General features: G+C 43.4%; 1 protein-coding gene across 1 annotated transcript in view; it reads left to right on the forward strand.

The window, feature by feature from the left end:
* The first annotated feature begins 509 nt into the window (after positions 1 to 509).
* The window catches only part of LOC148512048 (uncharacterized), a 140,692-nt gene continuing 119,900 nt past the window's right edge, over positions 510 to 21,301 (forward strand). Inside the window, exons 1-4 of the mRNA XM_088482365.1 lie at positions 510 to 1,715; positions 1,834 to 1,925; positions 2,061 to 2,643; positions 14,881 to 16,200. Coding sequence (XP_088338491.1) covers positions 1,631 to 1,715; positions 1,834 to 1,925; positions 2,061 to 2,643; positions 14,881 to 16,200 — 2,080 coding nt within the window. The 5' untranslated portion in view covers positions 510 to 1,630. The remainder of the gene's footprint in view (positions 1,716 to 1,833; positions 1,926 to 2,060; positions 2,644 to 14,880; positions 16,201 to 21,301) is intronic.

Here is a 21,301-nt window from a genome sequence, read left to right on the forward strand (position 1 = left end):
CAAAAAGCTTCCTGCCCTCACAGCCTGTGTGTGCCGTCTTCACCCGTCGGACGCAGTGTCCCGCGGGTGGAGAAATGTGCGGTGACCCGGTCACCGCCGGAGAATAGACGCTGGGCGCATGCGCCTTGCATCTATTCTCCCTCTCTGCAGCGCTTGGGGGCTGCACAGCGTGTCCGTAAGTGCCGGGCACGCCCCCAAGTGTGACGAAAGGAGACGCGTCTTATAGACATGCCCCCTTTTCGTGGCCACGCCCCCTTTTCAGGCATGCGCACAAGGTTGCCCTCTCTAGCTCCGGCGCCCTGCCTGCCGCCGGAGCTAGAGTGAACACTAGGTAGGAGAGATGGGGATATCTTTTAGTGGTAGGAGAGATGGGGATCTCTGTTGGTGGTAGGAGAGATGGAGATCTCTGTTGGTGGTAGGAGAGATGCGGCTCTGTGTTGGTGGTAGGAGAGATGAGGATATCTGTTGGTGGTAGGAGAGATGCGGCTCTGTGTTGGTGGTAGGGGAGATGGGGCTCTGTGTTGGTGGTAGGGGAGATGGGGCTCTGTCTAGGTGGTAGGAGAGATGCGGCCCTGTTTTGGTGGTTGGAGAGATCCGGCTCTGTGTTGGTGGTTGGAGAGATGCGGCATTGTGTTGGGGGTAGGAGAGATGCGGCTCTGTGTTGCTATTTTGTGTTTTAAATCACTGATACATTCATGGCACTTTGGTGTGTACAGCTTATGATCTGCCCTCAGGTGTAATAAAATAGTAGAATTGAAATGTATAAATACAACCCATCATTGTTTCCAATGTGCAGTGTCTAGTATAGTGTATATAACACTTCTCTCTGCTTTCACCTTCAATAGGCGGCCATTCTTTCGCCCATCACTGCCACCTCATCTGTGTCGGCACCTCTCTGTTCAATTCTTTTGAAACATCTGTGGGTGGCGGCTTTTGTTAGGATGCAGAATGCTCTGCACACGGAAGATGGCAAAAGCAATAAAATATATCTTCAAATTACTAGAAAGTGTATATGGAATGGTTACAGATAGAATCGGGGCTGTATGTGTAACATGGATGCAGTATATTTTGCACATTTAAACTGGAATGAAAAAAACATCTCGAAAAAGTTAATTTATTTTTTATTGATGCATCGCCCAATACACAGGGTTACTTTGTAGCGATGAAGACATCTGGTGACTGTGAGACGCCATGTTTGAGGAGGACTGAGCACCCATCACGGTGCCTCCACCTCACTCACTGATACATGAGAGACACAATGACCAGAAGATCCTGGAACTCACCAATAAGATAATTCAGCTGCTGACTGGAGAGGTTACTGCTGGGAATGGAACATTATACAGTAACACCAGGGGATGTGTCTGGGTGATGACTGGAGAGGCGACTGCTGGGAATGGGGCATTATACAGTAACACCAGGGGATGTGTCTGGGTGATGACTGGAGAGGCGACTGCTGGGAATGGGACATTATACAGTAACACCAGGGGATGTGTCTGGGTGATGACTTGAGAGGTGACTGTTGGGAATGGAACATTATACAGTAACACCAGGGGATGTGTCTGGGTGATGACTGTCTCATTGTGTGTGTCAGGTTCCTATAAGGTGTCAGGATGTCACTGTCTATGTCTCCATGCAGGAGGGGGAGTATATAGAGGAACACAGGGGTCTGTACAAGGACGTGATGATGGAGAATCACCGGCCCCTCGCATCACTGGGTAAGAGAAGACTGTCATTTTTTGTACAGGGGAGAGCAGGTATGGGGGCCCCTATATACACACATCACCTGATAATCACATATGTACAATGTACTCAGTCACTGTGTGTCTCCTACAGATGGACACAGAAATACCCCAGAGAGATGTCCCCGTCTTCTTTATTCACAGGATTGTACAGAGGAGAATCACAGGACCCCACAGGAGCATCAGGTAGATGGGATTTAGGGTCTCGCCAATATACCAAAGTGACTTTCACTATATGATGTGTAGAGCAGCTGTGTGTATTTTATAATCTGTTCTATCTCAATAAAATTTGCTACTGTTATAATGTTTTGGGATATTTAGGGTGAAGATCGGATTGATATTAAGGCAGAAGATATACAAAAAGAAGAGATGTATGTGACTGATTTAAAGGCAGAAGATATAGAGGGAGAAGAAGAGATGTATGTGACTGATATAAAGGTAAAAGATCTAGAGGGAGAAGAAGAGACGTATGTGACTGATATGAAGACAGAAGATATAGAGGGAGAAGAAGAGACGTATGTGACTGATATGAAGGCAGAAGATCTAGAGGGAGAAAAAGAGACATATGTGACTGATATGAAGGCAGAAGATACAGAGGGAGAAGTAGAGGCGTATGTGACTGATATGAAGGCAGAAGATATAGAGGGAGAAGAAGAGATGTATGTGACTGATATAAAAGCAGAAGATATAGAGGGAGAAGAGACGTATGTGACTGATATGAAGGCAGAAGATGTAGAGAGAGAAGAAGAGACATATGTGACTGATATAAAGGTAGAAGATATAGAGGGAGAAGAAGAAATGTATATGACTGATAATAAGGCAGAAGATATAGATGGAGAAGAGACGCATGTGAGGGGTGATCAGCAGTGTAAGGAGGAGGAAATCCCTACAGATATCAGCACAGGTGAGTAATAAACACTTATTACAGAAACGTGTCCCATAAATAATAAAATGCTGAGTGTTCGTGCTCTGTGTGAGCAGCCGCCTTATATTAGACACAGCTGTATCAGCCATTGACCAATAAAACACATTGAGAGTAAATATGACCAAGACCTCGTGCAGTCGGAGATCACTATACCTATTTTCAGGTTACGCCAACACATTTCTACTATGTCGGAGTCTTTCATGGCAATATAAATGAGATGAAGGCTGGGGTGTAAATAAGTGGGAGGTCTCCTCTTATTTAGCGTTTAATTGTATACAGTGTCAGTATATTGCTCACATAGAATCAATTGTAAGGGAACCCATTCTCCTTATTACCCCCTTTTATTATATACAGTATAACACTCATTTATTATCATTGTACGTTTCTTCTGTATGTGATTTGTATAACTAAAACAACATCCTAGATTATCAGCCTTCCTCTACTTAAGGTGTTTATTAACTCTTACATAACCGAGGGGTATCTTACAGTATTATCCTGGATCCATGGTAACAAGAGGCCATTCATAGGTAGCTGGTCCCATCCAAACGGGTGTCTACAGACAGAGAGTGCACACTGTTATATAGCCACTGTGATTCTGAACCTCCTACATGGGCACATATGGAAACAGCTGCCGCAGTCCTTGGCAAGGATGGCTATAGAGAAGTAATAATCCATAAGATTAATTATAGAAATAATCTGAATAATAACTGATTGGTTTCACCTCCCCCAACATGGACAGTGGAAGAAATATTGTGTAATTGAATTTGTCTTATTGGCACAGAGCTCATAGTATATTACAGTACATTATAGTATATGCAGTACGTGTGTTTTAGTTACTGGTGTTTTTGAGAGAGAACCTGTTTTTGTAACTTTCTCAGACAGTAAATCTCCTATTAATAAAACATTTAGTCTGAGGCAAGATAAGGGGTGGTGTTAGCTTGACCACTAAATCCCACCGGAGGGTCTCTGTATGTCAGTTCTGTGCTCCAGTTTTTTGTGGAGATGTTCCATTGTTGAACCAAACAGATATTTGGGAATTAACGATTACTGTAAATTGTGTCTAATTCCAATGTAAGATCATGTACTGCTTAGTGTGGTTACAGATACCCCCTGGTGCTAAGCATTAATATGTAATACCCCTGTGCTGTAAGATGTCCTGTTGTCATAAAAGAGAGAGGTCTGTCCTCGTTCCAACCCAGGAGATAAATGAGCTGGGCAAATACAGTCCTTGATTTGATTTGTTGGCTGAGTGCCCGATTCAGCATGGAACCGGATATCACAGGCAAAGAGGTGCTGCAGCAGTTATACACAACACTCTGATGTAATCGGTTTCAGGTGAGGGGGCCGGGTAGTGGCAGCGATTACCCTACAGCTAGTGCACATTTGACACTCTTAGCCCTTGGGCGTCTATTGGATGATGACAGCCAGCAGGAGTGGTCAGTAACAGCAGGTTAGTGACAGTAATGGGTAACTCCAAGATCAAGCTGTAAAACCACTGATGAAATCACATAATGGGCAGGTGGCAGAGTGATCCCATCCGGTCACATAATCTCTTTCAGTCACTGTAACAATCTCTTGTTCTACACTGTCCACTATCAGTACAGATTAATGAGGAAAAGGTATCTGCCCCATGCCCCTATTATACTTCTCCCCTCCTCACATCATGTCACTGTCTGTTACCAGCCCAGAGATCAGACCAGTCTCCTCCACACACTCTCTGGTGTATCTCATACATCAGGAGCCATCAGCCCCTATTATACTCCTGCTGTCCCCCTCACATCATGTCACTGTGTGTTACCAGCCCAGAGATCTGACCAGTCTCATCCCCACACTCTCTGGTGTATTTCATACATCAGGAGCCATCAGCCCCTATTATACTCCTGCTCTCCTCCTCACATCATGTCACTGTGTGTTACCAGCCCACAGATCTGACCAGTCTCCTCTCCACACTCTTTGGTGTATCTCATACATCAGGAGCCACCAGCCCCTATTATACTCCTGCTCTCCCCCTCACATCATGTCACTGTGTATTACCAGCCCAGAGACCTGAGAAGTCTCGTCCCCACACTCTCTGGTGTATCTCATACATCAGGAGCCATCAAACCCTATTATACTCCTGCTCTCCCCCTCACATCATGCCACTGTGTGTTACCAGCCCAGAGATCTGACCAGTCTCCTCCCCACACTCTCTGGTGTATCTCATACATCAGGAGCCATCAGCCCCTTTGTACTCCTGCTCTCCACCTCACATCATGTCACTGTGTGTTACCAGCCCAGAGATCTGACCAGTCTACTCCCAACACTCTAGGTGTATTTCATATATCACGAGCCATCAACCCCTTTATACTCCTGCTCCCCCCCTCACATTATGTCACTGTTACCAGCCCAGAGATCTGACCAGTCTCCTCCCCACTTTCTCTGGTTTGTCTCATACATTAGGAGCTTCATGCCCTATTATATTAATTTTCTCCTGCTCACATCATGGAGGGACTAAGGAGAGTGTGCTGTTGACAGGCCCCCAGCGTGATGATGGTCTTAAGGTCCTGGAGCTCCGGCGGCGTTCCCGCCGGCTACCAAACACTGGACGCACCATGTTGGACCAGATCAGCTGACCGCTATTCCTCAATGGCAGCTGGGCTATTGTCCACCTGACCACACCGGCCAATCACTGTGTGACTCAGAGTATAACTATCCTCTGACAGCATTCTGTGCCTGATCTTCGTTACTGCTAGACGTCTTAGGCTCCAGCTCCCTGGCTAGCTGTCTGCAGTTCACCTGCCGATTCCTGCTGTGCTTCCAACCTGGCTCCAGCGTGTGCTATAGTTCAGTCCCAATCCGACTCCATTTTGTGCTACAGTCCAATCCCAACTCAGCTCCTATTTGTGCTAGAGTTCGGTCCCAATCTTGCTCCAGTTTATGCTTCAGTCTGGTCCCACTCCGGCCCCAGCCTGAGCTACGTTCCAGTCCAAATCCGACTTCAGTTTGTGCTTTAGTCCGGTCCCAATCCCAAGATTGATCTACGCCTACGACAGAGCAGTCTGCAGGTTCAGAAGTGAACGCTTTAAGTCTTGCACGCCCAGTACTTCACAGTCTTCTTTGCCTCCATGCAAGTTAATAGCTCGCACCTACAATATCTCCAGAGGACCGCATGAGGCATCATCGAGAAAAATTATGTCTGTATTGTGCCAGTCCAAATCACTTTATTGGATCTTATCCTGTGCCTTCGGGAAACTCCAAACCCTCACCTTTTCTGGGGTACTCAGGTTAGAGTTTTCAGCTAAATCTTCCCCGTAATCTGACTGTTTGTTGAATGTGACTTTGACCACCTCCCATGGTCCAAATCTTTTGACACCCTGTTTGACTCAGGAGCAGCCAGGAACTTTATTACACCATCAGTGGTTCAGGAAACTTCCATTCCCATCAAGACTCTGACTGTCTTTCTCACAGTGGCAGAATGGGAGCCGCGTTCAAGGAGGTCTCATTACTCATTCCAATGCTAGAGCTACTAGTTATTCCCAAAGCTACTCATTGTCTTGTCCTCGGTCTTCCATGACTACAACTTCATAACCCTCAGGTTTATTGGCCTACATCACAGCTTAAGTCATGGGGTGCCTCTTCTTTCCAGTATTGCTGGTCTCATGTGATTCCTCTACATTTAATCCAGCCTGGTGGGTCTGTAGTACTTGTAAGTAGTCAAAAAGAGAAGAAGACTCTTGGGTGGGGGCACAACTTAGTAATTTTGAATTAAATAAAAAATTAGCTTTTAATTGATTACTTAATAAAATACAAGATAATACAGATACAAAAAAACACAATACACATTTAACACATATATCACATGTGACAAAAATCACTAATCTGGGATCTAAGCCCAGTTATGACGCTATAAATACCCAGAATCAATCTGTTAGTGCGAAGACGTACGTTTCGCAACCGATAGAGCTTGATCACTTCATAGTGACGTACTCCTAAGGAACCCCTTTTAAATAGGATAATAGACCCAATCAATCCATCAATGTCCAATTACAATCCAATTAATTGCAGATGTCAGTAATAAAAGGATTTAAGTAGTATGAATAACCTATTCTACCCCGAATTGATCATTCAGAAGTCCGGGGACAATAGAAATGGTAATTAACCAAATAATGAATTAATCCAAAAGACCATATTATTCGATAGCGATATCAAGATTACAATAAAGATGAGGTCATTGCAAGAAATATGATGAATATTCGTTCATGTTGGCCGGAATGGGAAACAATTAAATACTTGTAGATGACAGTAAAAAAAAGTCTCGCTCACCCAGTACTTCACAGTCTTTTTCACCTCCTGCAGACGAGCCCATGCAAGTTAATAGCTCGTACCTATCTCCAGAGGAATGCTTGAGGCATGATCAAGAAAAATGTCTATATCGTGCCGGTCCAAATCACTTTATTGGATCTTATCCTGTGTATCCGGGAAACTCCAAACACACTTTTTCTGGGTAATTCAGGTTAGGGTTTTCAGCAAAATCTTCACTGAAATCTGACTGTTTGTTAAATGTGACTTTGACCACCCCCCATGGTCCAAATCTTTTGACACCCTGTTTGACTCCGGAGCTGCCGGGAACTTTATTACACCATCAGTGGTTCAGGAAACTTCCATTCCCATCAAGACTCTTGACTGTCTTTCTCACAGTGGCGGAATGGGAGCCGCATTCAAGGAGGTCTCATTACTCATTCCACTACTAGAGCTACTAGTTATTCCCAAAGCTACTCATTGTCTTGTCCTCGGTCTTCCATGACTACAACTTCATAATCCTCAATTTGATTGGCCTACATCACAGCTTAAGTCTTGGGGTGCCTCTTCTTTCCAGTATTGCTGGTCTCTTGTGATTCCTCTACGTTTAATCCATTCTGGTGGGTCTGTAGTACTTCCAGAGACCTATAAAGATTACCTTGATGATTTCAGTGAACATGCTGCTGATACCTTACCACCTCATAGAGAATGGGACTGTGCTATCTTATTACGGAGCTTTTTGATAGGGTGAGAGGAGCAACTGTTCTCACCAAGCTTGATTTAAGAGGAGCCTACAATCTAATCAGAATTAAGGAAGATGATAAGTTGAAGATGGCCTTTAATACAGGAGATGGCCATTACGAATATTTAATCATGCCATTCGGCCCTTTGCAATGCCCCTGCTGTATTCCAGCACTTTGTAAATTAGATTTTCCGAGACATCTTGTATCTCTATGTAGTTGTTTACTGAAATGACATTCTGATATTCTCCTGAGACCTGGAGTGTAATCTTCAAGTGGATCCTGAACAGTTCAGTGCCATTCGAAACTGGCCACAGCCCTCCACCTTGAAGGCGGTTCATCGATTTTTAAGTTTCACTAACTATTACCGGTAATTCATAAGAAAATGTGCTTCTTTGGTAGCCCTGATAACAGCCTTAACAAAGAAGAGAGCCAGTCTTTAGCACTGGTCTCCTGAAGCCATCTCTGCTTTTCATAATTTAAAACAAGCTTATACCTCGACATCAATCCTACGGCAGCTGATTTGGAAAAAATGTTCTTCCTTGAAGTCGATGCTTTGTCTGTGGGAATAGGAGCTGGCTTATCACAAAACATGGAAGACGGGAAGCTTCATCAATGCCGGATTTTCTCCCAAAGATTTTCTCCTGCTGAGAAAAATTATTCAATTGGTGACCAAGAGCTCTTAGCCATCAAATCAGCCTTAGAGGAGTGGCGATACCCTTTAGAGTGGGCTAAATATCCCATAACTTTTCTTGGATCATAAGAACCTGTTGTAGCTAAAGTCAGCCCAACCCTTGGCAGTCTTCCTGGGCCTTATTCTTCTCAAGGTTCTACTACAAAATAACCTTCCACCCTGGATTCCAAAATCATAAAGCAGACGAACTAACACATGCCTGGTCCACTCAAAAGCATGCTATCCATCAGGAATCTCATCCTATTCGATAGCAACTTTCATTCGCCAACACCTAGGTAGCCCCTGTACCACCACCCGGTAAGATGTTTGTACATCCAGAACTCCACCAAAAATTGTTAACATGAGCTCATGGATCCTTATTCGCTGGTCATGCCGGTATCCCAAAATGTTTTAATTCCATTCACGCTCCTATTGGTAGTCTTCTATGAAATGAGATGTTCTAGAGTTCATCACCTCATGTATCAAATGCACCCAGTATAAAAACATCATGAAAATCCATTCAGTCCTCTCCAACCACTATCGATACCAAAGCAGCCACGGACCCATTTATCAATGACCTTTATTACTGCTGCCTGTCTCAAAAGGACGTAATAATTCCTGGATGGTGGTGGATCGTTTTTCTAAAATTGCCCATTTTATTCCTTTGTCCGGTCTTCCATCAGCACCCATCTTCATATTTTTCGTCTCCATGATTTTCCAAATGAAATCGTCTGAGACAGAGGTGTACAGTTTGTGGCCAGGTTCTGGAGAGCATTGTGTTCTGCAATACAAATTAAAATTCTCTTCAGCATATCATCCCCAAACTAATGGGCAAATGGATATGGTAAACCAAGACCTAGAGACATTTATTCACTTGTATTTGACTTCCTCCAGGACAATTGGGTGGACCTACTGTCGTGGACAGAGTTTTTCCACAACTCCTGATACCATACCGCTACTAACACAACTCCATTTTTCAGTCTTTGGCTTCCACCCTCGTGTTCCAGACTTCCATGTGTTACCCTATGTCAGGGATGCAGAACCTCCTGCCCAGGGGCCTTATAAGGCCCTCGGTATCATTTGGTCTGGCCCTCAGAGCTTTTTTCTGCTAGCCTCATTTGGCTAACAGGGTGCCTAGAATGGCACACTGCAGCCAGAATCTATGCAGCAGTGCCACCTGGAGCATCCTCAGGATGCTCTGGGCATTGCTGTAATCACCGATGATTGTGGCCCCGCCCCATTTGAGGTCACGCGGAGGGGGCATGGCCTAAACCAGGCCCGAAAATAATGTTATATATATCAAAATGGTCCTCGGCAGAGAAAAGGTTCCCCACCCCTGCCCTATGTGGATGTTTCTGCAGCTTCTAATACTCTTCAGTCTTTAACAAAAATAGTGTACATATCTCCCTTAAGAGAGCCTCTTCCAGTTACAAGAAATTAAATTGATTCCAGTCTTCGGCAGCTAAGACTCCTAAACTCAAGACTTGCAGAGCAGTGGAGTTTGAAATTGATCATATCCTGGATTCCCACATTGTTTTGGTCATCTTCAATATCTCTTTGACTGGAAGGGCTATGGCCATGACGAAAAAGCCTGGATTGATTCTGAAGATGTTCACGCTCTGAAAGTTATAAAAGCTTTTCACAGGAAGAATGCTTCTAATCCCAAAGGCTGTCTGGTAGCCACCCTCAGCAGAGGGGGTATTGTCAAGAATCATCTTCACCCTCAGTTCCGGCACCATACTCCTCTGTCTTGGAGGAGGTCCTGACCTAGAGGGACTCGGGAGAATGCACTGTTGGTGGGCCCCCAGCGTGGTGGTCTCAGGGGCCTGGAGCTCCTGCCGGCTCTGGACCCTGGGCACTGCCATGTTGGTCTCGGTCAGCTGACCGCTAATGTCCACCTGACCACACCGGATACTCATCGCATGACCCAGGGTATAAATATCTGACAGCAGTTTGTGCTTGATCTTCGTCGCTACTAGATGTCCAAGGCTCCACCTCCCTGGCTAGCTGTCAGCAGTTCACCTGCCTATTTCTGCTGTGGTTCCAATCTGGCTCCAGTGTGTGCTATTGTCCGGTCCCAATCTGGCTCCAGTTTGTGCTACAGTCCGGTCCCAATCCGGCCCCAGCTTGTGCTATGTTATAGTCCCATTCTGTCTCGTTTGTGCTATAGTCCGGTCGCAATCCGGGTCAAGTTGGTGCTACATTCCAGTTCCAGTGTTTATTTCCAGTGCACCTTTCTCCTTGTTCTCTCCTGCTGTATAACATCATATACATCCTTCATCTATGAGGAAGAGCTACATACGTCCTTCTCTACTCCAAACCTCCCGAGCTATCAGTGACCAGGTATCTAAGTCTCTCCTGGGAAGTCCAGAACCCGCAGTCCTTACATACAGGAGCTGGTGGATGCCCTGAAGTCTTCTCACACTGGCCAACGCCTTCGCCCCGATGGGTTTACAATGTCATATTACAGAACTATTGGGGAATCTCTGCCCCTAAAATACTTTTGGCCTTGTGCAGCCCAGCCCCCCTTTTTCCCTCTGTGTATGTGTGTATATAAGGTACATATGAAGGCGATACCCCTTCTCCTGGGCTAGCACTCCTCCCACCTGCCCCAGGTGATTATATTGGTATGGGTCTCTTACATTGCAGTACTCACATTTATTGCTCTATTACAGGTAAGTCCTAGATAAATTATTTAATGTGTCAGTATTAGGGATGTTAGGAGCCCACCTTTAGAGGTTCGCCGTGACCTGGTAGGTGGTCATACATGTACTAAGTAACCTAACTTAAAAAACCATGTTAATTAAATTAAATGACAGTCTATCAGCCACATCCTCTGAAACTTAATTAGTTCTGCCATAAATGTAAACATTCTATATCTGAACATACAAATCATTGGTTTAGCTCAGGCATGTCAGACTCAAAATACCAACCGGGCCGAATGTTCAAGGTCTACGAGTGTATGAGCCGCAACAACAAAAAAGCCTTATATGCAATTTTGAAAGGTTTATTATTAATAAAAACCAATGCAATGCCCCCTGTAGTAGTGCCCCTTATGCAATTCCACCTTGTATTAGAGCCCCTTTTGCAATGCCCCTTATGCAGTGCCATAGTACTGGCCATTATGCAGTACCCCAGTAATGCCCCTTATGCAGAGTCCCCAGTAATGTCCCTAGTAGCGCCCCAGTAATGCTAGAAGTGCACCTTATGCAGTGCCCCAGTAATGCCCCTTATGTTGTGCCCCTTATGCAGAGCCCCAGTAATGTCCCTTATGTAATGTCCCTTATGCAGAGTCCCCAGTAATGTCCCTAGTAACGCCCCTTACGCAGTGCCCCAGTAATGCCGCTAGAAGTGCACCTTATGCAGTGCCCCCAGTAATGCCCCTTATGCAGAGCCCCAGTAATGCCCCTTATGCAGTGCCCCCAGTAATTCCCCTTATGCAGAGTCCCCAGTAATGTCCCTAGTAACGCCCCTTATGCAGTGCCCCAGTAATGCCACTAGAAGTGCACCTTATGTTGTGCCCTCAGTAATGCCCCTTATGTTGTGCCCCCAGTAATGCCCCTTATGCAGAGTCCCTAGTAATGTTCCTAGTAATGCCCCTTATGCAGTGCCCCAGTAATGCCACTAGAAGTGCACCTTATGTTGTGCCCTCAGTAATGCCCCTTATGTTGTGCCCCCAGTAATGCCCCTTATGCAGAGTCCCTAGTAATGTTCCTAGTAATGCCCCTTATGCAGTGCCCCCAGTAATGCCCTTATGTTGTGCCCCTTATGCAGTGCCCCCAGTAATGTCCGTAGTAGTGCCCCTTATACAGTGCCTCAGTAATGCCCCTAGAAGTGCCCCTTATGTTGTGCCCCCAGTAATGTCCATAGTAGTGGCCCTTATGCAGAGCTCCCAGTAATGCCCCTTATGCAGAGCCCCCAGTAATATCCTTAGTAGTGTCCCCAGTAATGCCCTTAGTAGTGCCCCTTATGCAAAGCCCCCAGTAATGCCCCTTATGCAGTGCCCCGAGTAATTCCATTAGTGCCCCTTATGCAGTGCCCCCCAGTAATGCCCCCTCCCAGTATAGAACAGGCCCCACTCACCTGTCTGTGCAGTACTTACCTTTCTTCACGATGGCCGCTGGCACCGCTCCAGTCCACGCCATCCCGCGTAGACGCTGCCGCTGACTGGATCTAATTAGATCCAGGGTGGCAGGCGCAGGATCCGCTCGTCGTGGATGATGTCATGACGTCACCCGCATGCTACATCACTGGGAACACTGGCCTCTGAAGCGATCAGAACCACTGTTGCCAGCCTGTAAAGTAAACACTGCCTGTTCGGCGGACCTGTGCTCCGATCGTGACAGGGGTGTGGGCCGCATGTTATATATATATGTGAGCCCACACTCTGGGGCTGCAGAAATTGTTTATTCGGGCCGCATGTTTGACATGCCTGGGTTAGCTGATACTATTTATACATATATACAGTGGATCATAAGTCTACAGATCATAACACATACTGTTACTAATACCATTGCTAATATGTCCATTCTGATATGAAATGGGCTTTATCATTACACGAATCCCTACATGGTAACTGGAGTGTACTGTTATTGGTGCCCTGTAACAGTAATGTGACCCATTGCTGCAGATTAGGGGATAATACTAAGAATCATGTCTGGCCGAGATGCCAGTCACTGGGGAGTTTAGCCTGTTTTTCTCACACGGAGGTTTACAAAAAACAAACACAGGAGTAAAAACCAGATTAAAACTGCAAATCGGGTATAAGACAAAAATACCGTAATAAAGAATGTAGGTTGTGTAATGTGCTCCTCCAGATAACGCAAAATATGTATATGTATAATCTAACAGCTTTGTGCTGCTGCCTGGGTCACTGGTGTGTTCCCCACTTACACCTGAATTATTAGACAGTAATAGTTTTTATGTGTCACGATGGAGTAGCTAAAAGAGGGTGTATGTATTTAGGTAGCAATATGTGGTTTATTAAATATAAAAGAAGGAAGTTACTGAGATTATCTACAGCAATATACATGTTGTTTGATAAAATACAATATAATAGAATGAATAAAATACATTAGAATAAGATATGCAGTAAATAATAAGTACTGTTATTAAATCAGCGTAGATTAGTGGTTAGACTAGTCTCTATCCAGATTCCTAGGTGAGGTTGGAAGTGGTCGCCACCGATGGTAAATGCGGAGATCGTGGCTGATCTGCTGTTCGGTGGTGAGCGTGCATGTCTTCCTCACCGCCGGGTGTTCACTTCCTGGGAGACTGCTGAGGGTTTCGGGGGGCGTATCCAACGCTTTTCAAACACACTGAGCCCACATGTTTGTAGAAGCCTGCAGAGATCAGTGAGATTGGTGCAGGCTTCTGTGTGTGTATAGTGTAAAAGAGTAGAAAAAAGCAGCTTGGGGTCGTCGTCCCAAAGCATAACCAGCACCGGGCTTTTTGAGCCAGTCTTGGTTCAGGAAATACAGGGGAAAATGGAGTGGGGGTTCCCCTGTATTTCTATGGGAAACACCACGATTATTTGCCAAATACTGTACTTAGAGTACAGTGCTATTGTCCGTGGACATGGATAATTTTTTTTTTGATTTTGCCAAGTCCCGGATTGCCTACATGGAGAAGAGGACCGACTGCCACCATAGAGTAGCGTGAGTGCGAGTGATTGTGTATTAAACTAATGCCACATTTGGTGTGGGTGTGTCATGTTGTTTGTTCAATATTTCCATTATAGTAAGACTAGAAGTGCAAGCAGGCCCTTAGGTCCCGGAATGTCGGCACTTGCAGATCTCCAAGTGCCAACATGCCGGGACTGGCTTGCTGGGTAAAGTATAATGGACAATATTCTATATTTACACAATTAACCCTGCACCCAAAGGTACAAGGGGTGTGGGGAATAGCCCTGGACTATTAGACTGGGGTATACTTAGGAGGGGGTGCCTACTTCCCATGGAATCCCAGTCCTGGGCTGACTTTAGTTGGAGGATTTAATGCTTTTGGCCAGGAGACCCTGTGAATCATGTCCCCTTTGCTGAGGTATTAACCCCCAGCTAGTAAGAGCCGGGTGCTGGTTGATGGTAATACAGGAGACCCCTATGCATTGTTTTCACTGTATTTGCTAAACTGGACTGGTACAAGAGCCCGATGCTGGTTCATTGAAATATGAGGGACCCTGAAAAGCTGATTTTTCCCCATATTTCCTAAACCAGGACTGGCTCAAAAAGTGTTTGTTGTTGCATTTTATATGTAATATCCTAATGTTAAAGAATATTAATATTGATTAATTACCTGCCCAGTTCCCATTTCTATTTAATTGAGCGCAGTTTGATTGTTTTTTATAAACCCTGCTATATGCATAGGGCAACTTACAAAGTCAGTAATGAGTTATACATTGTACCTTGCAGCATCTTCAGTGTATCTATTTGGTGGTAATTCTGGGACATTTAACTATAGTCTTTATTGGGCAAAGTAAACTTGTCATAGGTAAAACATATTACCATGTATTTATTTTATTTCCAGCACATGGATGTAACAGCAGGAATGTCTCAGAGGAATTTCCCATGCTCTCTTCAGATTGTGAGCTAGAAGGCAATGACATCACAGGAAATTCCCCACGAGAAAGTCCTATTATACACCCAGTACATCACCGTGAAGATGTGTCATCTCATTCCTCTACTCATGGGGAATGTTCTCATGATAACTCTGATATTGGAACTTCTAGTATAGATAAAATATTTCCCTCTTCCACAGGGAAAGCTAAGGCAGGAGAGAGGTCATTTCCATGTTCTGTGTGTGGGAAATGTTTTACAGAGAAATCCGATCTTTTTACACATCACAGAACTCACACAGAGGAGAAACCATTTCCATGTTCTGAGTGCGGGAAATGTTTTAGAAATAAATCAACTCTTGTTACACATCAGAGAAGTCACACAGGTGAGAGACCATTTATATGCTCTGAGTGTGGGAAATGTTTTACAAAAAAATCAGTTCTCGTTAGACATCAGAAACATCACACAGGTGAGAAACAATTTCCATGCTCTGAGTGTGGGAAATGTTTTACAGAGAAAACAACTCTTGTTACCCATCAGAGACGTCACACAGGTGAGAAACCATTTCCATGCTCTGAATGTGGGAAATGTTTTACAAAGAAATCAACTCTCGTTACACATCAGATAATTCACACAGGTGAGAGACCATTTCTATGCCCTGAGTGTGGGAAATGTTTTACAAAAAAATCACATCTTGTTATTCATCAGAGAAGTCACACAGGTGAGAAGCCATTTCCATGTTCTGAGTGTGGGAAATGTTTTACAGAGAAATCAGCTCTTGTTACACATCAGAGAAGTCACACAGGTGAGAAACCATTTCCATGCTCTGAGTGTGGGAAATGTTTTACAAAGAAATCAACTCTTGTTAGACATCAGAGAAGTCACACAGGTGAGAGACCATTTATATGCCCTGAGTGTGGGAAATGTTTTACAAAAAAATCACATCTTGTTATTCATCAGAGAAGTCATACAGGAGAGAGGCCATTTCCATGCTCTGAGTGTGGGAAATGTTTTGTAGATAAATCAACTCTTGTTACACATCAGAGAAGTCACTCTGGTGAGCGATCATTTCCATGTTCTGATTGTGGAAAATGTTTTACACACAATACAAATCTTGTTGTACATCAGAGAAGTCACACAGGTGAGAAACCATTTCCATGCTCTGAGTGTGGGAAATGTTTTACACAAAAATCACATCTTGTTACACATCAGAGAAGTCACACAGGTGAGAGGCCATTTCTATGTTCCGAGTGTGGGAAATGTTTTACACACAAATCATCTCTTGTTAAACATCAGAAAACGCACAGAAAAAATGCAATGTCCTTGAACTGGGAGACCTAAAATGGAGTTGTAACAATATTCTAAATGTTCCAAAGGTGAGAAATGTTCTCTACAGATATTAATGTTGTACACATAAAACAAATTTTGCTTCACATCAGAGAAACAATTTCCATGTTCTAAATGTGGAATATATATATATTTTTTTTATTTTTTTATTTGAAGCTTGTTGAACACCAATATTCATGAAATAAAATTGCTTTTATACTGAGATGCATCAAAAAATTGTCTACGTTTTTGACCATATTCTGTTTCTACACTAAGGGGCTTATTTACAGAGGAACATCAGCATTATTTTTCATACATAAAAAATGACAACAAGAAAATGTATACTTCCCTATGTAGTCAGATACCTTTTAGGATGCAAACCCAGTCCCCACCGAGGCATACCAGTGTATAGATAGACCTGATGGACGTGCACGATATATAAGCGTTAGGTGTATTTGTATGCAATGCGGATAATGTATTAAAGACACTTTTTAAAAAATATATTTGAGTTTTTTTAAGAAAAACAAACATCGTGATGACAACAAAGACAACACAACAAATTAGAAATATGAACATCATAATCAGGAACCATACAGATTACATGACGGTGCATAAATAACCAAAAGTCGTACATAAAACCAGGAAGAGAAGGACATATTATCTATCTCCAAAGAGCCATGAAAAATTAAACAAAATGAATATGGACTGTAGAAAATACACTGCTGTCACGTCACCACCACAAAGAAAGAATTAGAACATAGGAAAAAAAAAGAGGGGAGGATAAGGGTGGGACATACCCCCCTCACACATAAATACATGCAATAATATAAATCAGTCACAGTTATTTATATCCATCAATGTAAATATGATAAATCAGAAAGAAGTCACGTTAATAAAAAAACAATTGGCGATATAATACCAGTTGGTAGATCCAAGGAGGTGTAAGATATGTTCTTGCTGGGAGTGGCCTAATGATACAATATAAGTACCCCATATATTATAACATCAGGTTACATTTCTCTGCACATCAGGAAGAGTGGACTGATACTCTAAGTGTAGCATATGTAGAAGCAGAACATGAACTTGTTCGGGCCTAGAATTAGAGCGTTCCATCTACTTAGAAAGAATCACCTTATTAGCCAGCGAGAGGACATAAAGAAATGAGGTAAGGTGTTTATGTAGAGAGTGCAGACCCCATGAAGAGACATTCAAAACTATCAGTGCCCTGGGGTCTAGGGATCAGTGTAAACCAGATGTAGTATTAATAAACCAGAGAGTTTGATACCAACATTTTTGAGTTTTAGGGCATTGCCAGAAATTGGGAAAGAGCAATACATTAGGGTCCTTATAATTTGGGCAATGGCCATGTGCTTTATCTGGCCTTCAGAGATGTAAGCCCTGTGACATCATTTTATGTGAATTTCTTGCAGTTGTGCTGAATGTAGAGATTTCCGTATTAGGGGGGTATTTACCTAATAAGTATTTAACTCGCAGTATTTGGGGTCAATTCAGAGAGGATTAGTGAGCTATAAATCCCAGTACAAATATGCAATCCTTTAAGAAACAATGGAAACTAAATGAAGAAGGGAGATTATGGGTCCACTTCATATGAGGGGTCATAAGGTTCCAGAAGGGATTTAATAAAATAACAAATCTGAGAATACATAAAGTCTGAACGAGTTATACCGTGTCTGTCTACCAACTCTGGAGTCAAAAGAAACGGGTCAAAGACTTCTTTGATAGCACTAATACCAGAGGCATCACCGGGTGTCTGGTGACACCTGGGGAGTACACGGTGTCTAATGTTACCTTTAACAGGTGTTGTTCCATAATAAGTAATATTCTCCAAACCAGTATACTTAAGAATTTGTCATTTTATTAATTAATTAATTAATTAGATCAAGCCCTTTTAACTGGGACATATTCTCCCAGGGTTATAATGCAGGAATAACAATGATTGACATTGTCACACAGTACTTATACATTATTACAATATTCAGATTATACGCCCCTTATACGCCCACTACCATTATCAGATAATAGACAAAGCTTGCTCTTGCTAACTCCTCCTTGACAATTAGAATCGAAATTGAATTCCTTTGAGAGATACTCATGGTGTGCTGCATCCCATGTTTAGTCTGAATAGTTTCCCCAGCACAAGCATACATATATGGGCATGATTTTGTTCACTTTGTTAGATAAACAGTTTCCCTAGGGAGCGGCCTTAAAGACATACACTAGTTTCCATTTAAATCTGAGTTTGGACAGAGAAACAAAATGGAAGTACCAATGCCCTGTTAAATCTCATGTACTGCTTCATTATACAGCATAAAGCATATGTAAATATGGAATTATGTAAATTAGTCTTCGACAACGGTAAATCGACCCTGTGTGAATAGAGGTGTGGTTTAACATAAAGGGGGTGTGGACCTCACAGGAAAACCTATTCGCATTACTCTGGAGGCGTAGTTCCTCAATACAATTTTCATGAATCACTCAAAAATTAAGGCTCTTATAACAAGTGATCCCATCATGATCCCAAAATAAAACTTTGGGGATCTATTAACAACAGTATGAATTTTCTTTAACTTTTTAAAACAAATTTTAAAATGTTTTGAGAAAATCCAAATTTTGATTAAAAATTTTTTTGTAATTTTTTATTGAAAAATAGGGCCTGATTCAGACCAACTCGCGAGCGCATAGCGCTAGCAAGAGGGTCGATGGTTGTGCATTGCGCATGCGAGCCCCGGAGCGAGTGAAAAGACGATGTTGATCGACAGCTCGCCCCATTTTGTAGGTGGGTCGGGGAGGTGGTTGTACAAACAGGCATTCCCGAAGGAACGCCTGCCATTTGTGGGCGGCCCTACTGACATCACACATGATGTCAGTAGTGAACTTCCTGCTCTATTAGATTATCGTGACCATTGCAAGGCCGCCCGCTAAAGTTTTTAGTGGTCTCCCACAACTTAGCAAGTGGCCTGGAAAAAAAAAATGAGCGCCTTTGAATCAGGGCCATAGTGCGGTGTTACATAACATATGAAATGTTAAAATTCAGACCTTGCCCAACTCTCTAGCGCTATTAGTTGAGTTGCAAAACCAATTTAAAAAAAAATGGTAAATGCAAAATTTTCAATAAAAAAATTGCCATTTTAAAGGCATATAACTTCAAAACCACTGTACTTATCAGCCTAAGATTTGGAGGTTTTCTTTACACCCAAGGCAGGGTTTATTATACCAAATTTCATTGAAAATAGAGAATGAAAGGTAGATTTTTTTTGGAAATTGTGTTGATTTGATGCGGAATCACCCTATATCTACTGAAAGGGAATTACCCACTACTGGGACAGTATGCAAAATTACCCTACATCAACTGAAGGGGAACTATCCACTACTGGGACACCCCCAGATCCCTCACCTCCCCAGTCATCTCCCTGTATTTTTATTACTATAGATATGTGATGTCACTGTGACACTCCCAGATCCCCTCACCTCCCCAGTCATGTCCCTGTATTATTACTATAGATATAAGTGATGTCACTGTGACACTCCCAGATCCCCTCACCTCCCCAGTCATGTCCCTGTATTATTACTATAGATGTAAGTGATGTCACTGTGACACCCCCAGATCCCCTCACCTCTCCAGTCATGTCCCTGTATTATTACTATAGATGTAAGTGATGTCACTGTGACACCCCCAGATCCTCTCACCTCCCCAGTCATGTCCCTATATTCTTACTATAGATATGTGATGTCACTGTGACACCCCCAGATCCTCTCACCTCCCCAGTCATGTCCCTGTATTCTTACTATAGATGTAAGTGATGTCACTGTGACACCCCCAGATCCCCTCACCTCCCCAGTCATGTCACTGTATTATTACTATAGATATAAGTGATGTCACTGTGACACTCCCAGATCCCCTCACCTCCCCAGTCATATCCCTGTATTATTACTATAGATATAAGTGATATCACTGTAACACTCCCAGATCCCCTCACCTCCCCAGTCATATCCCTGTATTATTACTATAGATATAAGTGATGTCACTGTGACACTCCCAAATCCCATCACCTCCCAGTCATGTCCCTGTATTATTACAATAGATATGTGATGTCACTGTGACACTCCCAGATTCTCTCACCTCCCCAGTCATGTTCCTGTATTATTACTATAGATATGTGATGTCACTGTGATACCCCCAGATCCCCTCACCTCCCCAGTCATGTCCCTGTATTATTACTATAGATATAAGTGATGTCACTGTGATACCCCCAGATCCTCTCACCTCCCCAGTCATGTCCCTGTATTATTACTATAGATATAAGTGATGTCACTGTGACATTCCCAGACCCTCTCACCTCCCCAGTCATGTCCCTGTATTATTACTATAGATATAAGTGATGTCACTGTGACACTCCCAGATCACCTCACCTCCCCGGTCATGTCCCTGTATTATTACTATAGATATAAGCGATGTCACTGTGACACCCCCAGATCCCCTCACCTCCCCAGTCATGTCCCTGTATTATTACTATAGATATAAGTGATGTCACTGTGACACTCCCAGATCCCCTCACCTCCCCAGTCATGTTCCTGTATTATTACTATAGATATAAGTGATGTCACTGTGACACTCCCAGATCCCCTCACCTCCCCAGTCATGTCCCTGTATTATTACTATAGATATAAGTGATGTCACTGTGACACTCCCAGATCCCCTCACCTCCCCAGTCATGTCCCTGTATTATTACTATAGATATGTGATGTCACTGTGACACTTCCAGATCCCCTCACCTCCCCAGTTATGTCCCTGTATTCTTACTATAGATTTAAGTGATGTCACTGTGATACTCCCAGATCCCCTCACCTCCCCAGTCATGTCTCTGTATTATTACTATAGATATAAGTGATGTCACTGTGACACTCCCAGATCCCCTCACCTCCCCAGTCATGTCCCTGTATTATTACTATAGATATAAGTGATGTCACTGTGACACTCCCAGATCCCTCTCACCTCACATAGTCATGTTCCTGTATTATTAGTATAGATATAAGTGATGTCACTG

The sequence above is a fragment of the Taudactylus pleione genome, unplaced genomic scaffold (assembly GCF_031769625.1).
Source record: "Taudactylus pleione unplaced genomic scaffold, aTauple2 ptg000285l, whole genome shotgun sequence".
Lineage (NCBI taxonomy): Eukaryota > Metazoa > Chordata > Amphibia > Anura > Myobatrachidae > Taudactylus > Taudactylus pleione.